This window comes from Callospermophilus lateralis, chromosome 4, assembly GCF_048772815.1.
Source record: "Callospermophilus lateralis isolate mCalLat2 chromosome 4, mCalLat2.hap1, whole genome shotgun sequence".
Classification (NCBI taxonomy): Eukaryota; Metazoa; Chordata; class Mammalia; order Rodentia; family Sciuridae; genus Callospermophilus; species Callospermophilus lateralis.
In genome coordinates, this window is record NC_135308.1 from 94,876,508 (window position 1) to 94,896,836 (window position 20,329).

The 20,329-nt window shown below is 32.2% G+C and overlaps 1 protein-coding gene across 7 annotated transcripts in view; it reads left to right on the forward strand.

Moving 5' to 3' along the window:
• The window catches only part of Ccdc91 (coiled-coil domain containing 91), a 321,339-nt gene that overhangs the window by 156,962 nt on the left and 144,048 nt on the right, over window positions 1-20,329 (forward strand). For 6 of the 7 annotated variants that reach the window (XM_076852739.1, XM_076852740.1, XM_076852737.1 and 3 more), the window contains one exon: window positions 14,881-14,988. The exons of the other annotated variant lie outside the window; for it this stretch is intronic. In XM_076852739.1, the coding sequence (XP_076708854.1) occupies window positions 14,881-14,988 (108 nt within the window). The remainder of the gene's footprint in view (window positions 1-14,880; window positions 14,989-20,329) is intronic. 7 annotated transcript variants of the gene reach the window in all.

A 20,329-nucleotide genomic window follows, 5' to 3' on the forward strand; every position in this document is an offset into this window, starting at 1 on the left:
ATTTAAGAGTTTAGCTGACCTCATCAATTTGGAATTTATTTCTTTTGAGTAATAACTATGTTCACACACTTTAAATCATCTACTCAGGAGTGGTCTAAAGACAATATGCAATCCATTGCCACATTTAAACAACTATATGATTTGTAGTTATTTTCTAGTATTAGGCCTCTCATTCTTATCTTATGCTATGTTTAGTAAGTTAATGGAATTATTTATATATCTTTTCCCATGATTATACATCTGTCTTAATTTCTGCTGTGAATCTGCCAAGTACTTATATTAGTAGAGGTTACTGATTAAGAGCCTAGATTTTTGAAATTACATAGACCTGGGTCAAAGCGCCACCTCTGCTATTTGCTGATAGTGAGACATTGGGCAACTTTTAAAAATGCAACTTCTGGGCTGGGATTGTGGCTCAGTGGTAGAGCACTCACCTAGCACGTGCAAAGCCCTGGGTTTGATCCTCAGCACCACATAAAAATAAATAAATAAAGGTATTGTGTCCGATTACAACTAAAAAAAAAAATGTAACTTCTACAGTAAGTGAGGGAATAAGCCATGGAAACTTCACAAAAGTATTGTGGGCATGTAGTGAAAATAATAAATACTATGTAGCTAGTAATTAAGCCAGCCCTTAATAAAATATTATCTATTATTGTTAATTATATTTACCCTATTTATTATCTAACATAGCAATTGTAATTCCTTTTCATTACCTTATGACTGATTACCAGTGAGTGTACATCTCAAAACTATATCGTACAGATTCTTATTGTAAGCTTTGTAGAAGTATCCACTTAAGAGAAGTAGATGGTAGCCCAGCCCATCATAATACTGGACTCCTTGTTGAAAAAAACAGCCTTCTTTTGTTCATTTAGAAATAAATAGCTAACTGAAGAATGATGAAAAGGATATATAAATTTATTAAACTTTAGAAGAAAACAAATCTAATACTAACCTCATGTGCTGAATATGCCAACTTTTACCATAATGTTTACTTCATTTTATTTGTTTCTTTTATGTCATAACTTAAAAATCTTTTAGCCTGATAATTAGCAACAGTAAAGTAAATGTAGATCTTGGAAGGCTTTCCATAGAGCATGCCACATCTAAGATTGTTTACCACAGGAACTATAAAAATTTTCCTTTACTTGTTTAATTGAGCTTTTGTCTTGAAATTGTCATTCTCTAATATCTGCACTGGCTCAGACTTCACAAGTTATTAATGTCTGTACTTTCCTCTATTAAAGATTACTACACATGTTTTATAGTATCTTTTTTTAAAAAACAAGAAATTATATTAATGTGATACTATTTTGTTTTAAGGTACATTCAGCAGTTGTCATTGACCAGATTACCTAAACCCTTTGGTCCCCAACTTTTGCAGCACATAATAAATTACTTACGTTGTTTTTAAGAAAAAGATCAATCAATGCAGGTTTACTCCTTGTAAATTCTAAATCTTTAGGAATAGATAGAATACTTCATAGTGGAGGACTGGTACAATAATACAGAGGAACTATCAAAGAAAGTCCTACATGGAAAAAATGCGGCATATTTGCTAAAGCAGATGTAGTTGTGTAATTTAAAGAACAAAAGGCCTTGTCTTTTTAAAGAGAAAATATCCTCTTGCACAGATGTGTCTCTTGTTTTTCTTTTCCTAAGTATCTGTGTATATACATATATTCAATTAATACTTTGTATATAAATACTTGAGGTAAAGCCATTTTAAATACTTATCCACTCAAAATGATTTTTCTTTTTGCACTAAATAACTTTTGGGAAGAATTTTCCAAGGGAAATACTTAGTTGACTCAGTGTGTTAAAATTCAAAGTCAAAACTTCTGCTAACATTCTATAATAGTGAGTGGAAAGCACTCAAGAAATTAAATTCAACATATTGTTTTTATTTTATCTCACTTTGAGCTCAGTTCATTAAAAATTCCAACTTGGCACAAATAAGATATGAACATATTTTCTAGTTAAAATTTTTGTTTTGCTACTGTATATAGAATTTTCTCTTTCAAGGCAACAACAGTAGCTGCCTCCTTTCTTTTTTCTTTCGTTAAATATGATATTTACTTTAATATAGATCAGTTGCATAAAAGCTCTCCCTTTTAAAACTCCTATACAGTTTTTAAAAATTTCATCCTGTAGTGGAATTTGTAAGTTTTTTTTTTTTTTTAATTCTGGTTGGTTGGTTTATTTTTGCAATTAAATTACACAGTTTTGTGTTCTTTGTTTAAACTTCAAAGGTTTAGTCATTTTGGAGATAACATAGAAGAAGTATTGAAACATTGTTGAATTTTGACAAAGTTGACAAGGTTCATCAAAATACAGATTTGAAAATAGCCATAAAAAGGCAAAAAATGAAATACAATTTGTTATAAAGTTTCTATGCCAACACCTAATAAATTATGGGTGGCTAAACTGAACCTTTGCTGTGCCATATTTTTTGGTGATGTGAAAATTAATTACTGGTCATCATATTAATCTGGAAACTAGATGAGTTTTTTTATACAGTCTTCTCAAACTCTAGGGCATTCTGTTTTGTTTGTTCAGTTAGTCAAGTTTTAAAAACTCATTCATATATAGCTAAACATTTCAAGATCTTTTCACCAGAGTTGGACATGCAGATGTATTATAGACCCTTTGCCCCTTTGTGGTCTTTGTTTCTTAAACTTAACTAAATCTATTATTTTAAATTAGTATATTGTAATCCAAATGCCAAAAACCAGTCCATGCTGGGCATTTAAATAGTTCTTATAAATACTTGACTATTTTAATGAGAAGGCAAGGAATGGACAGATTCTTTTCTAAAGTCTTAGAATATTTTTTGAAGAGGATTTTCTGATACATTTTCCCCTCTCCAATATTAGAGCATTGAATCAGATACACTGAAATTTTGTCTCATTAGGTATATGAATTTCTGTTACTTATAGTGAAAAATGATGCAAAATTGCTATATAAAATTGCTTTGAAGTTTTGATAACATTAATCTCTCATGTTGACTACCCTTTATTTTATTGAGCATTTTGGTCCTCTATGCATTCTCTGAAAACGTTAAATATGCCTTAAATTCCTTTTTGTAAGGATTGCTTTGAATTGTAGCAACATAATATATGTTGTGTGCCAGCTTGCAGTATCACATGAGTCCTGTATTCCATTTTTCAAAAGCATCCACTTGCTTGTGTTTTATTTGAACTCTTGAATTGTTTGTACTGTTTTATAAGGGAGAATGTATTACATTTAGGAATCCAGTTTTTCCCAGGGTGTAGAATTACTTGTATTATATAAAGTTCTCTTCCAAGGAGGGAGAAACAACTTCGTTGTCTATTCTTTGAATATATTCCCTTGATTAGATATCGGTAAGTCTTTGTTCAAATATGGGAAAAGTAAAACTTAAGAGATGTAAGATCTGACTATATCTTTATTTGAATTCCACCATTTTGTTAACCCAAAGGTATGAAATAAATTTATAGTTTCAGTTATTTGATTGAACAAGGATTCTCATAAATTCCAACTTTTATCATATGATCAGATTTTTCCTGGACAACTAAAGATGTTTGCTGTGGCCAATAAAGTTTGGCCTAACAGCATACTAGAGATACTGGTGATTGGTTTGGAACTAATGACTTGGCTTGTCCTTTCTTATCCCTCCCACCAAACTTAACCTCAGTGGAGGATTGAGAAAGGTTTGGTAGTTGAGAATAGTTCTGTATGCCTGTGAGTTTCCTGCGCTAAGCCAGAATTTTGCATGCAAGGCTATTCTTGTGGTTTTTCTAGCCAGGCAAAACCCAAAAAGCATTGGAAACATTGCAAGAAAACTTGTTCTATTATAGATTTAAGGCTTGCCTTTATATTGTTACTAAATAATCATCCTGATAGAGTAATAAATGGTAAGACTGCATTCTGTATCGTGGATACAAATTTCAATGTATTTGAATTTCAGAATAGTCTTTTAAAAAGAACTCCAGGGATAAGAAATTTCAAAGTGAAGGAAGTGTTAGTTGTTTTGTAAGACATTGTAAGACCTGTCTCTTACCCCTTAATGATTCTTTACCTTATATAATGTACTTTAAATGTTATAGATTTTTTAGATTAATATTTATGACAAATATTGTTAAGAATTGAGCAATTTGTCAATATCAGTCTTATTCTACCCTGATATTGTTTTTAATTACAGATTTCTGGTTATTATCACAAAATTTAGACTACTACTATTGTGTTCTGAGTCTATAAATCTATAAATGATATTATCTTTCTATAGTCACCTGATAGAAGTTTGACATGTTCTGATGGAACTGAAAGTTTGACTCTTCCCATTATCTAAATTGATTTAGCAGATTTCTATGGCTGGATTAGTGCTAATATTATAATATCTGTAAAGAATACATTTCTATGGCTGGGGTTGTGGCTTAGTGGTAGAGCACCTACCTTACACCTGTGAGGCACTGGGTTTGATCCTCACCTCCACATAAAAAATAAATAAATAAATACATAAACAAAATAAAGTTATTGTTTTCATTTACAACTAAAAATATTTTTAAAAATACATTTCTATAACTATTCCTGTGAATGTAGTGGATCAATTAAGCATTCCTTAAGCTTTAATTTTTCTGATGAACTGAGCTATCAGCAAGACTTTTGTAGATTGAGGTATTTTCAATTTTAGAAATTGGAAAGCATTACTTAATTAGAATTTAGAGGGAAAAATGATCTTTTTTTGTTAATAGATTTATTTATTCACTGGCCACTAATAGTCCAGTTAGTGAAAGGTTGCCAGCAGAGAAAATGCTCTGAAAATACACTGATACTTTAGATCTTCTTTTACTCATTACATTTTCTAAGTCCAGATTAGGACATTACAAAAAAAACTGTTTGTAAAGCTGATACTTCCCATCACTGCTGGACACAGTGGCTCACACATGTAATTTCATCTACACAGGAGGCTGAGGCAGGAGGTTCACAAGTTGAAGGCTATATTGGGCAACTCAGCAAAACCCTCTTCAAAATAAATCTAAAAAAAAATGACTGGTGTTGTAGCTTAGTGGTAGAGCACTCTTGGATTCAATGCCCAGTACCACTATTTAATAAATGCACAGATACATGCATATACATATGAATGAGTATACTTTTAATTTTTAAATTTTTTGCTTGATGGAAAAGAGTGACTCAGTTTATTCTTTACTTTGAACTATCAAACGCGATCTGAAAAAGGAAAGCAGGAGTGTAATAACTAATACCATTTTGGAGAATAACATTTTAACATGTTTGTTTTATTTCTAATTAGGGTATAATACAATATCAAAATAAAGGGCTGGTTTTTATTCTCCTCAACCTTTATCTTAGTAGAGGTCAAATAATTTGCTTAAAATTGGCACATTTCTGATTAACAGTGTATTGTCAAGTTGCTTTGTTTCAAGGAGTGATTTCCATTTGAGGAATGATACATGTAAGTTTTATTTATTCTATTTTACCTGGAGCATGAAGTTATAAGATTACCTCACCTTACTGTTTTATCAGGATACTCAGGTAGTCAGTTTTTGATAATTATTCCATTATAAAACCCAATCTAGTCTATTATTAAACCAGGAAATTTACTTTGTGACATTATATAATAGTAAGACATTTTTATACTCATTAGTATTATTCTTTCTGAGACATTTTGATGACTTTGTCACTTTCCCTGGGGTTTTTCCTTACTGATCATTAAGCTAGGACTTGACACTACTGAGGACCTCTGCACCTTCTTTAGTTTTGGGGGTGATGTCTTCTGAGATTTTTGTGCCTACATCAGTGGATTTTAAGTATTTTTGATACTACCCTTAATGTAATAGATTCTATAATGTAATATTGTTAACGGTTAACTAGAAAAGCATCTAGTAGAAGTATTTTTAAATTGTCATCTAAGTTCACAAACTACTTTTTTGTATGAATAAATGAAATCTTGAAGGCTATTTTTCTTTTCATTTTTTATTAGTTGCACATGACAATACAATGATCTTGACATATCATAATTTGAATCAAATGGGTATAATTTCTCATTTTTTTGAGTGTACAGATTGCAGAATAACATTGGTTATACAGACATGTATATACATATCAAAATAAAGGACTTTAATACTAGTGTCTACTTTATTCTGCTGCTCTTCCTATCCCTCCTCCCCCTGCCTACCTCCCCTCCACCTCCCCTCCCCTCCCATCACTTCTCTCTACCCAATCTAATGTGACACATTTCTTTTTTTTTTCAATTTTTCTGCTGATGAGCTTTATTTAAATCAAATCACTAATTTCTTTTTAACTATTGGTGAATTTTCAATGTGAGGAAAATTTATTTTCTATTATTTGAGATACGTATTTGATGAATGGATCTCAGTTAATATGAAGGAAATTACTATTTTAATGGTCTTAAATCTAATCACCAAGAAAGTAATCCACAGAGCATGAATATAAGTCCTAAAAAAACAACAGATTATTAGAATAATTATTAGAACAAATTACTAGAACAGTCTTAGGTATAATATCATTAATACAAAGGATTAAGTAAACTGTCATAATCTGACAGGATTTCTTTGTCACTGGTAGAGAAGAGATTCTGGAATTCTCCACATTTATTGTATGAGGAATCTGAGACAGAGAGATATAGTGCAATGAATACATGCATGTAAACAAACAAAGGCGGAGTTTTAAATAAAAGCCGGGTTACTAACTCAAGACTCGAGTCCAGACTATTTAATAAAATATACTGCCTCCTTGGAGAAAGTTCATACATCTGTGTTGAAGCCAAATATTTCTGACATCTATATGAGTGTCTGTCTTCCCATAGCCTCTGGTTCCTTATTTTAGGAATTGAGGCTCATGTGTTAATAACCAGGTGCTTTATTCAATGCTATAAAAGATTATAAAGAGGTTGTTCCAGTCAGAATTCTTTTTTCCTTTCTTCTCTTTTTTAACTGAAACTGTAGCTCTGATTCAAGTCACAAGGAGCAATATTGTGGCATCTGAGGGAGAGGCCTATCCATGTGGCAGCTTTTCAGAAGGTTAAAGTATCTGGAAGGCAGACATGTAGAGTCTCTGTGCTACACTTAATTTTAGAAACTTCTTAATTTTAATGTGTTGTCCATGGCACAAAAGAAATTTTCACTGGGAGACTTTTGTGGTGTTTGAGGTAACAACTCTTATGTTACTAGAATCCCTTAACAACAAGGCCAACAGGAATGATTCCCTCTGTCCTGAAGATTTTCTTTGGCTTTCACAGCCTGCAGAACATTTTATAGCATGGCTAGACTATATTGAATTTCCATGTTTAGATCTACACCCATAATTTAACATTTTCTTTTTGAATTGTATAGTAACAGTGCACTACTCTTCAAATACATAGAAAAATCTGAGAATCACTGCAATTCCAATCATAATTCCAATTGCTTGAGATATGAAACAGGATCAATTTTCAGTAGCCTCAAAATGACCTTGAAATTTCTCTTCTTTTTTTAAATTAAGGAAAAAGGGCGAAATCTTTTTTTTTTTCTTAACCCATTTTTTTTTCCCTCAAAATGTTAGGTATTAGTTTCTGTTCTGCTTTCTAAAAAGAAATAGGGTCAAATCTATTCTCATCACTCTCAGACCACTAGCTTTTACTCTTGTACCTATGTTCTCCCCAAAGATTGATCTCCCAGGGTCTGAATATTGCTTAATCTCTGCCAGCTGGGTAGCAAGACCATGAACTTGGACTTGAATCCAGAGCCAGACTTGAACAAAGGAAAGTTTTAAATTCAGATTAAATCCTTGTCTGAGAAAACTTTACTCCCTTGTCCTTTTTACATTGTATTTTTAAATCATCTCTCCAGGAGAGGTTTTTAATCCACATTATTTCTGTTCGTACTCCAACAAAATTTTCTAAAATGTCTACTGTTTTCTGAGGTGCCTGATGTTTCTCCTCTTACACAACCAACAACTTCTGTACCTTAGTGTGACTACTAGCTCACCAATATGAGGCTGTTTTAAAATATGTGTACATAATAATGAATGACTTCAAGTGTTCACTTTTTTCTTTGGAAGAACAAACCAATGAAGTTATAGGTTGAAGTTTTAGATCCCCAAATTGACACACAATATTTTTGAATAGCCAAGAGTTAATAAGTAGGACAAATTATTAATCAAGAGTGACATTCACAACCAAATGTAATCAGCTGCCATCATTTGGGCACTATTTTTTCATTTTTATAGTCATTATTACCACTGTAAGTACTGTAGAAAAACTGCATGTTAGAAAATGTTCAGATGAAGTTCAAGTAAATATTATGTGATAGGTTTATGTATACCTGTAGGATTTTTCTTGTGAAGATATAGAAAAAGAAAATAATTCTGTGAGTTCTTATTAGGATTAACTTTCATTATCAGGCAGGATTTTTGCATTAATTACTTGACTCTACAGTACTAAAAAATAATCCATGCATGTTGTGTTAATTTTGTTTCTAATTTATTTAATGTTTCCTAGAAAAGTAAATACTACATTTTTCTTTAATTGTACATTGATGGGAAAAGTTTTGATAGCATTTGAGTGACTTTTATACCATGCAACATTGTTTGAAGGCTTTTAAAAATATGTCAGATTATAGAAATTTCCTTGCTTAAAGCCTTGTAGTGGTTTCTCATGGCAGTTACAGTAGAAATAAGGTGCCATGCCCCACTGGATCCTGGCTTTCTACCTACTTTTCTGATGTTTGAAAACTCATTCTGATATAGAGCCCTGCAAAACTATATGCTCTGGGATTAGGAGTTTGGCCTATTATTAAAGTACAAAAGGAGGACCAACATGAATATATCTATTGAAATTCCCTGGTTTGTACCCTAGACTTTATTTTAGTTCTTGAACTCCTCATTAGTATTATTTTTATTCCAGGACTTTGTACTGTGGCCTTTAAAGGTATTATGGTTTGCATATTATCCCCCAAAAGATCATGTCAGACAATGCAGGAATGTTCTGAGGTAAAATTAGTCTATGAAAGCTATAACCTAATCTGTGAATTATCAATTTGATGGATAGATAATGTGAAAGGACCACTGTACTGGGTGGAAACTGTAGGCAGGTGGGGCATGGCTGGAGGAAGTAGGTCACTCAGAGAATGCCTTGAGGGATTATATTTTGCCCTTGGCTTCTTGTGTTCTCTCTGCTTCCTGCCTGCCTCAAGCTGAGAAGCTTTCCTCTGCCATTGCTCTTCCTCCATGATATTCTGCTGCACTTCAGGCTCAGAGCAATGGAGTCAGCCAACCATTGACTGAACCTCTGAATTGTGAGTGTAAAATAAACTTTTCCTCCTCTCAGTTGTTCTTGTCAGATATTTTGGTCACAGTGATAAATAGCCAATTACGACAGATGAGAATGTATTCCTAGACTTATGTATGGCTGAGTTTTTCCTTCTCCACCTGTGACACTCAAACTCTGTTTATCCATCTTTAAGAGAGCCTTTCTTGAATATTCTGTCTGAAAAATTTACCCTCCACTATTCTTTAATTTTTACCTTCTTATATTCTTCATTGCAGGTAGTAATAATTTGTGTTGTTGACCTTCAATTGTCCTTATCATCCTTGCCCTTTCAATCGTTTTGCCAACAATGTAAGCTCAGAAGATTAAGAACCTTGTTTTTTGATTCACTTTGTACATCCAGTACCTAAAACAGTGTCTTCAATAAAGTATTCATTCAGTGAATATTTGTTGAATGAGTCAATAATTAAATGAAGGACAAAAATGAGAATAAGTGCTTTTTTCAGAAACAGAAATCTGCTTTAGCTGGGTTAGAGTAGCTAAGACAAACAGAAGCGAATGGATGGAGTGAAATTCAATTATTTGTTATACTGTCTTTTCTGTGATTTTGGGCACATCTCTTAATCATAGTGTTTGTTTCTTAATCTGTAAAGTAGGTATTTAAAACCTTTCTCATGGAAAAAGATAAATGAATAATTCAGTAAGAGATCATTTTTTACATAGGTGCTTTAGTCAAGTTTTTACAAAGTTTTATTCAAGGGGGCTCTCCTTTTAAATAATAAAACTTGCTTATAATTCAAGTATTATGTATAATTATATGACAAAATAAAAATAATTTTAAAAATTTGCTTATGTTTGAAATTTTTTAGGGAATATTACAGAACATGCTAACAACTTAATGGCTTTGTAAAATTTGAAGTATCCTTTTTCTCAAAAGGAAGTTTTTTTTATTTGTTCTAATTAGTTATACATAATAGCAGAATGCATTTTGATTCATTGTACATAGAGTACAACTTTTCATTTCTCTGGTTCTGCACAATGTAGAGTCGCACCACATGTGCATTCATACATGTACCTAAGGTAATGATTTTCATCTCATTCCACCATCTTCAAAAAGAAGATTTGCACCATAAAAAATATAAAAGTATCCCTTCACAGTCTTAATTTAAGTGTTTTGCAGATAATCTTTCAGTTATGCTCCTTTTCTTTTTAGCTATGATGGGAAAAGAAAGTTTGAAAGAAGAAAAGAAGTTTGAAAAAAAACTGAAATATTTTAAAATGATAGAGAAAAATTGGTGCTTGAAAAGCAAATAGACAGATTTGGACATATCAAAATCAGGATTGATTTTTCAGTTGATTCAGCACATTTGTTGAATGGCTTTTATGTGCTAGACATTGTCGTAGGTATGTTGTGTGTGTCTGTGAGTTGAGCAAAGATTCCCCTTTTCTACAGCTTAAATCCTAGTTGGAATATTGTGTTTATGGTAAGTTTTGCCTCTGGATTGCTCTGTAGCTTTATACTTTTCTCCATTTGTGTAAGTAAGTGTAACTGAAAGGATGGACAGATAAAATTTTTGTGACTTTCAAAATAATAATAATAACTGTTGTTAACTAGTATACTTTTCTGGTCTTCATAACTATCAAGATCATATTAATGTTTCAGATACCATCTGGTTCTGAAAGACACATCTGCTCTGCAAATCTGGACAAGTAATTAATTTCATGAGGCTGGAATCTGATCTGTAACAGTTTGCCTATTTCAAGGGAGAAGAAAAACTGGCAGATTTGTTGAAACAATGAATTGTAGTCTGATGGCAATAGTCCACTTTGGATATGCTTGTTTTTTGTCATTTAAATTCCAGCATACATCCAATTCATTAAAGAAATGCACATCAGTAGTTTCTAGTATTTGAGCTACTGGGATCGAACTTGGGGTACTTGGCCACTGAGCCAATCCCCAGCCCATTTTATGTTTTATTTAGAGACAGGGTCTCTTTCAGTGAGTTGCTTAGCACCTTGCTTTTGCTGAGGCTGGCTTTGAATTCGAGATCCATCAACCTGCCTCAACCTCCCCAGCTGTTTTGAATTATAGGCGAGCATCACTACACCCAGCTTGCATGTATTTTTCAACCATTCGTATTTCTTCTTCTGTGAAGTGCCTGATCAGTTTCTTTGCCCATTTAATGATTGGATTCTTTGTTTTTACTGATGTTAAGTTTTTGAGTTCTTTGTATATCATGGAGATCAATGCTCTATTTGAGGTCCATGTGATAAAGACTACCATTCTGTAGTCTCTCTCTTCACATTCTTGATTGTTCTCTTGCTGTGAAGAAGCTTTTTGTTTGATATCATCCCAATTATTGATCTTGATTTTTATTTCTTGTGCCTTAGAAGTCTTTTTAAGGAAGTCAGTTCCTAAGCCAATATGATGGGGAGTTGGGCCTACATTTTCTAATGGTAGAAGTTATTTTTTTAAAAAATGGACTACCATTTAGGGAATAGCATTACCCACACTATGTGCAGGGAACACTACAATGAGTGCACATGGGTATAGAGACAAGTACCACTGAGTTCTTTACTAAAGGAACCTATAATCTTGCTCACACTTCTAAAATTGCAGTGTTCCTCAAGTATGGTAATGAGTTTTCCCCAAACTTAGTGAGTTGGATTCGCTGAGATAATACTGCCAGTCTCTGATAGAACAGTGACCAAGACCTATGTTTATTAGGTACAAAACATTTCTTGCCCTTGGTAGCATTCTTTTCAATATGGAATACATGGATATACATCTTGCATTTCTATCTCTAATATATATACCAGGGGAATTTTAATCCTTTTTCTGTGTGTTAAGAATGACTTAAGAGCTGGGGATGTGGCTCAAGTGGTAGCGCGCTCGCCTGGCATGCGTGCGGCCCGGGTTCGATTCTCAGCACCACATACAAACAAAGATGTTGTGTCCACCGATAACTAAAAAAAAATAAATGTTAAAAAAAAAAGAATGACTTAAAATAGATTAGAAAGGAAATAATTTCATATATCTTTTTATAATGTATTAAGTGAAGAAATGCTTGCTTGTGTTTTTAGTATTTATAAAGACAATTGCAGAAGAAAACAATGAATTGGAAAATTAAGATCTATGTTCATTTTTGTACTTAAAATATATGAGAAACTTAAAAGCAGTTATTATGTTATATTACATTGAATGATACATATTCAATTACATAATAATAAATCAAGCCATAAAAGCAGTTGGCTAGTACTAATATGTAAACATAAGTATGTCCATAATAGTTAATATTCTAGGAGTAAGGACAGTTTTAGAAAATTACCTCATTTTCTAGGACTGTGGCACTAATAATCCCTCTATTGAGTAGTGTGGGTCAAAATTTCAAAATCCTTGTTGTGCTGTACAAGATCTTTTAATATCTGGCACTTGTCTAATTTCATTCCTCCCTGCCTCACCATTTCCATCTTATTAACTTTACCTTTCACACTCTAGTTATTCTTATCTATTTTATATTCTTGTGTATAGTACTGAGTCTTTACAAGCGATCTTGAGTATCTTTTCTTTCTTTGTTATGCACCCTGCACATAACTATAGTATGTGATTATCAAGAGAATATTTGTCTTCAATGTTAGACTAAACTCAATGAGTAAAGATATTTTTAAAAAATTTATACATACCTCCCTTTGTATCCCCTTTGTAGATATCCCCTTTGTACATATAAATGACTGAGTGAGGCTAAACTGACAGGTTTGAACTCTATAGGAAGCTAGTTACTTTTGCATTGCTCCTCTTTTTGATCCACAACCTTAGTTTTAGTTCTGCCTTAACTCATGATCCTCCTTAATGTCTGGAAGAAAATGAGTATATTATATATAAATTAATCAATAAAGGAAATATTACTATTCAAGTTATGTTTTTAATTATGTAAAAAGAATGTTATTTTATTAATTTGGGCCTACAAAGAGTATAGTTGACTAAAAATTATGATTGTCTATTTAAATTTGGAATAACTTGTAACTGTGCAAACAGTTCTGCCATATCTTTAATCCCCACCCCCCACCCCAAAGAATGATATTTTTGTCTTTACAAAAAACACTATGATTATTCCAAGGGAATTGTCTTTATTATTCTCTAACTAAAATTTTATAAATTCACCAAATATTACACTTTGCCAAAGGTAAATTAAAGATTTACAGCATCTAGATACAGTGTAAAAGGATTAACTTTTGATGCTGTATATAAATCTATCATTATGGAATCCAGAAGACATATCTTATATATATTGAGGTCTAACATGGCTCTGGTAAGCAATTCCTAATATTATTTTTCTTCACTAATTTACTAGTAATTCTGTAGTTTCTCAGTGGTAACTAATGAAATGTAGTAGTGGTAGCATCATCAGATAGTCTGCATTGGAAAAAAAAATTATCTGAAAATTTGAGACTTAGTCATTCCTTTAAAAAATACTTTTGTCTATTTTTGAAAATATATGTCTGTTTATTTATTATTTTAATGCATGTTGTTTCCAACTTAATAAATCTGTTTTCAAAACAGAGATTAAGGGATTTGACTTATTTTTTTTCTCAGTGAATGTGCCAATGGTCTGTTTTCTATAAGATTTGTCTGTTCAACTTACTATTCTGATTATGAGTAGTTTATTATCCAGATAGACCTTTAAAAATAGAATATTGACTAAAGAGCTCTATGTACATGGTTGAGTGCTTATTTTAGGATGATTTAGGATTTATAAATAGCATGAAGAGACCATTACAAACATGTTAGCATAACATAAGTAAAGTTTTTTAAAGAAAAAGAGAAGAGATTATAATATTTTAAACATCTCCAGTAAGGAAGTGAGTTGGTGGAACATCTTCAAATGATGATTTGGCTTTTCTTAGAACAGTGGTTATATCTTTATATATTACTTAAGTTCTTGCATTTATACTCTGATTGTGGAGTCTCACATTTTATTACTTTTTATGAATATTGTCTTGAGATTCTGACTTACATACATTAACTTATATCTTTTTGCATTGGGGGCGTGAACTTCCTGGGGGGGGCAGTTATTTTATGTTTGAAGTTGTTCAGAGTTTCCATCTGCTTTTACTTGACTTGTGGTCTTGAAGATCATGCTTGGCCCATGGGATCTTACAGTGTGCCGAGAGGATGTGGAGTTTTGTCAGCCAGTGAAATATGTCTGGCTTTTTTTTTTCTTGTTTCTTGTTTCTTTTTCTTTCTTGCTTGCTTTTTTTTTTTTTTTCAGCAGCTTTCATATGCTCCTCGTCCTGTGTGGTCTTCACTGAACTGAATATATATTTGAACTACTCACTCTCTTTATCATTTTCTATGACTTGACTTTTCTTAAAGAGAAGGTGTGTGGAATGAATAGGTGAGCCAAAAAAACTATAATATTAGCAAATAGGAAAACCTAAAACTGAAAGCTTAAAGTAATATCTATAAATGGACTTCTCTGTTGAGAAATATGTATTTTGTAATGCAAAAGGGTATTATATTTCAAATTTGTACAACTGTTAAAAACTTCACATGCCAACAGTATACCCTCAGGTTGTTTGTGATCAAAATGATTTCTTTTGCTTGTTTATAGGCACTACTTCAGTCTTCAGTTAAGCAACAAGTAGAAGCTATTGAAAAACAGTACATCTGTGCAATTGAGAAACAAGCCCACAAATGTGAAGAGTTGCTAAATACTCAGGTAATAAAATTGCACATGCAGTGTATATTTATGCTTTTCTTTTGACTCTCCTCCTCTGAGAGCTCTAGCGCTGTTTGTTCAGTTTCATGCCATTTACCTCACTTGGTGTATTTTGGAGAAAAAGTATGCTTATGTAAACTCAAATTTTGAGACTTTTATGATAGACCTAAAATAGGACTAAAGTCCTAAAATATGTGGGCTTGCTCTCAAATTAATGATTATTATGTTAATTTCGGGGTTGTAATAATATTCAATAGCAGAAGCAAAGGGATAACTACAAGTGCACTATGGCACTGGAATGACTTTTAGTGACCCAGAAGTTAATAACATTTGAATATTGAAAATTCAGGCAGGGTGTAGTGGTACATACCTGTAATCCTAGTGACTCGGGAGGCTGAAATAGGAGGATCACAAGTTTGAGGCCAACCTTAGCAACTTAGTGAGACTCTGTCTCAGAAAAAAATAATATAAAAAGGGCTGGGAATGTAGCTTAGAGGTAGAAACCTTCTGGGTTCAATCCACAGTACCAAAATAAATAATAACACATATATAATTTATTTTTAACCAATATGTTAAAAACTTAAAAATTGTACATATTAATGGGGGTAACAAAACACTTACTTATACTTGAGTTACATTTTTTCACATGGTTTCTGTTTGAATTTTTCTATTACTTTTTTTCCCTTTTTATGTTTATTGTCTTTAAAGATTTGAATGATTAAGGAATCAACTGAGGAGAATTTGTAGATGTATCCTAGTATAAATAATGTATGCAAGATGTTCTTGTACAACTTTTCAATAATATAGTTGAAAATTAAATCAACTTTATTTAAATGTACTGTTTATAGGATGAAAAGAAAATTAGCTACAATTGAGAAAACAAAATTAATTAGCGAATTTAAATAGATTTATAGATGTCCCACCTTATCCTGAAGATTGGGACCAGTTCTATTAAATATTTTTCAGTGTTCTTTTAATAAATGGCTTGAAAAAAGGAACCCACAGGGAATTTTATAAATTGGATATAACAATCATACTATTTTGGGTGGTGAAATACCATGCCATCAGTAGTATAAAGTGTAATGACTTCATTTATGCACAGAAATATCACAGAGAAAAATTCAACTCATAGAACTTTGAAGCAGCATAAAACATATGTTAGTTGAAATATTTCCTAGACTCTGGCTCCAGGAAACAAACATTTATATTTTACTCATGCTGCATTATATTGAAGGTTTTCTTCGGTTTCTGTCTCATGTTGCCATCATGGCAGCTATATTGAGTATATTTCCTACGTGGAACATTGAAATATATTCACTATAGTATATCACTGCAGAGGGAGAGAGCCCTGTTAGATTTTGTATCAATAATTAAGTACTCTGACCTGGAGTTGATATTTTCAATTCCAATTTATGTCCACATGTCCCCAAACTCCAATCATAATGGGGCCAGCTAATGAGATCTTACCATCCATCTGAAAGGCAGAGAGAAAGAGATATTTGGTAAACTGAACTAATATATTGCAGTGCTCTTTTGGTCACCATGTATTTGAAGCCTGCAATCTCATAGGCAAATTTATATATCTTGTCTCCATAGGAGAAAATCTGAAAGTTCTGTCTTACTAAGACCTTGGACTGAAAAGTCCAGAATTTCTAGGTGATAGGGGAAGGGTTTGGTGTGCTGCAGTCTCTATTCTCAGGTCCAGATATGGTTCCTTTTGATCTGAAGAACTAGGAACTAAAATATAAATTGTTTACCTGAAGCATATCTATTATAAAAGGTAGGGCATTTACTGTAACTACTCCCAAGAGGAAAGTTAAAGAATTTAAGATATGGCTATTTTTAGTATGTAGTAATTATAGAATCTCACTGACAGGTTAAACAGAAGCATGTGGTCTGGGTGTAGGGATTGCTAATTGATTGATAATGATTCTCTTTTTAGGGTTTTTGGAATAAGTCCCTAGTGCATTGTTTCTTGTCATCTTAAAGTTTTTCCAAGGTTTTTAATTTGGTTTTTGAATTTACAAATTCCCAAATTTCTGAACCTTTCCTGTGATTTGATGCTTGTGAATTGACTTTTTCCTATAAATTTGTAAATAATTTATTTTAGAGATGTCTCATTAAAAATAGCCAAGAGTAGAGCAATTTATGGTTTCAAACAAGTTTCAGATTAAATTATTAATATACAAAAACCAGTTGTTTCTACACCAAGTAGAATTGAAAAGAAAATAAAGAGAGCAATTCCATTTATAATAGCATCCAAGTTAAGAAAATACCTAGGTATAAACTTAACCAAGGTGCAGAAAACCATTTACAATGAAAACTATAAAATATCACTAAAAGAAATGTAAAGTTGCCTAAAAGGAAAGATGTATCCTATTTATTAATTGGAAGTTTTTGGCCAAGAACACTCCAGGATAGGATACTTATAGGGAACGTAAGAAGTTCAGTGTGATGGTTAGTTTGTAAAACCACATGAGTTATAGAAATGGTGATTTCACATTTGCTAGCTCTTGAATGTAATTTCAAACTGGAAGTAAGTAAATTTTATTTAACAACAAGAATTTTTTGGGGAGGAGTACAAATATAGCATCAGTATTGTTCCTTAGTAATCAATTGACTCCCCTCTCTCTTTCCTTAAATGAAAAACTTAAGGGAAAATTTAAGGGAAAAACTGGATCCAACGCTGATTTGTCTCTTAATTCTGTTAACCTATCTGTACCTAATTTGCTATACCCCAAAGCCTATCAACTTTTTAGATATGTTCTACGTAAAATTAATTGCATCCTTTATTAAGTAATGTGTATACCTATATTTGGCCAAGAACACTCAAGGTTAGGATACTTATAGGGAACATAAGCATCATAATCAAGATATAGAACATTTGCATTAGTTCAAGAAGCTTTCTCATTATTGTCTAGTCATGCTCCTCAAATGATCTCTGGTCCCAAGCAACCACTAATCTGTATTCTCTTGCTATTTGTTTGTTTCACCTTTCCTCCCCCCCCCCCCCCGCCCCAGGTACTGGGTTTGAACCCCACGGCCTCATACATGCTAGACAAGTGCTCTACTCTGAATCTAGCCCCGTTTCATCGTTTCTATAATTTTATATAAAATATAATTTAGATTCTTCGATGTCTGGATACCTTGGTTCATCGTAATGAGATTCTTTGTGTGTGTGTATGTGGCGGGGAGGTGTATTTATACCTTTCAGTTACTGAATAATATTTTTTTATTCAGACATATAGCATCTTTTTATCTATTCAGTTATTGTTAAATACTTAGATTGCTTAAAGTTAGGGGCTGCTATGAATGTTTGCATAAAATTGTTGGGACATATTTTTATTTTTGGTTGGTTATACATATTTAGGTATTGACTTGCTGGATCACATGGTAAGTGTGTTTAATTTTATAACTAGGTGCCAAACGCTTTTTGAAAGTTTTGTTACATTTTACATTCTTAACGGCTGATGTATAAGAATTCTCTTTGATATATCCTCTTAGAGCTTGGTATTTTCAGTCATTTTCATTTTAGTGTTTTTTTACAGGGGAAAGTGGGGAATGGTATCTAATCCAATGTCATTTATCTGAATGACTTTTGATGGTTAACATCTTTTCATGTGATTACTGGCTGTTTGTATATTTTCTTTCATGAAATACATATTCAGAGTTTTTGTTCATTTTCCTAAATTGCATATATAAATAATAAGATTTTTCACAAAATTTTGACTGTATATATGCATTATGAATATTTTATTTTAGTTTTATTTTCTTAATGCTATCTTTAATTCCATTTACTTTTGATGAATGGAATTTTTTCTTTTATCTATCATCCTTTTAATTCTGTATCTATGAAATCTTTGCCTAATTATAGCTGTCAAAGGTTTTCCTCCTATATTTTCAAAATATGTGTATTTTCTTCAATTAATTATGTGATCAGTTTTTTAATTAATTTGGGGTATGATGGGGTGATATCATCAGATGTCTTCTCCCTCCACCTCATATGCACATCCATTTATTCTAGCACCTTTCAGAGAAAAGACTTTCATTACTCTAACACCTTTGGAGAAAGGTGTTGTGTACAGATTTATGGACTCAATCTAGTGTTTCTTAACCTTGGCACTAATGTTATTGGAACTTAATTACTCTTTGTTTTGAGGAACTGTCGTATGCATTGTAAAATGCTTACCAGCATCCCTCATATCTGCCTACTAGGTGGCAGTGGAACATCCTCAATTGTGATAACCAGAAATGTCCTCAGATACTGCTGACACCCTGACAATATTGATACTTTCTTGTCTATGAACATGGAGTATGTCTTTATTTATTTAGTAATTCTTTGATTTAATTCATTGAAGTTTTGTTGTTCCCCTCATGTAGATCTTATACACAATTTGTCGGATTTATAAAATGATTCATTTTAAAGATTGCTAATGGAAATGTAATATATTTTGAGTTTTATTTGTTCTATTTGTTCATTGCTAGTGTATAGGAAAGTAATTGACTTTTGTATACTAACCTTGCATTCTATAACTTTGATATGCTATAATCACTTAGTAATTCCAGAGGTTACCCATTCTTTAGGATTTTCTACATAAACAGTCATGTCATCAATAAAAAAGGACACTTTTATTTCCCAATCCATGTACTTTTTATTTCCTTTACTTGTGTCTTGCTTTAGCTAGGATTTCTAGTATCATGTGAAGAAACAGTGGTAAGAGGGCTGGAGTTGTAGCCTGGTGGTGGTAGAGCACTTGACTAGCATGTGTGAGGCACCATATGCAATCCTCAGCATCACAAAAACAAATAAATGAATGAATGAATGAATTGTGTCAATATACAACTAAAGCATTAGCTTTTTTTGTGATGTTACTGGAAAAGATTCTAGTTTTTCATCATTAAATATGATGTTAGCTATAGATTTTTGTTAGGTATTATTTATTCCTTTGAGGAAGTTATCTTTTGTTCTCATTTCATTGAGTTTTTATCACATATGCATGTTGGATATGTTGATTAGATTTTGTCAAATGCTTTGTGTCAATATGATTATGTGATTTTTCTTCTTTAGCTTGTTGATGTGATGTGTTATGTTATTTGATTTTCAATTTTTTAATATTTTGTTGAGGACTTTTGCCTTTGTGTTCATGAGAGAATTGGTCTGTAGGTTTCTTTTAATATTTGTGTCTGGTTTTAGTATTAGAGTAATGTTGATGTCATAGAATGAGTTAAGAATTATATACTCTGTTTTTACCTTCTGGAAGAGACTGTGGAGAATTGGTCTAAATATTTAATTAATTCTTCATTAGAATTCGCCAGTAAAGCCATCTGGATCTGTCCTTTT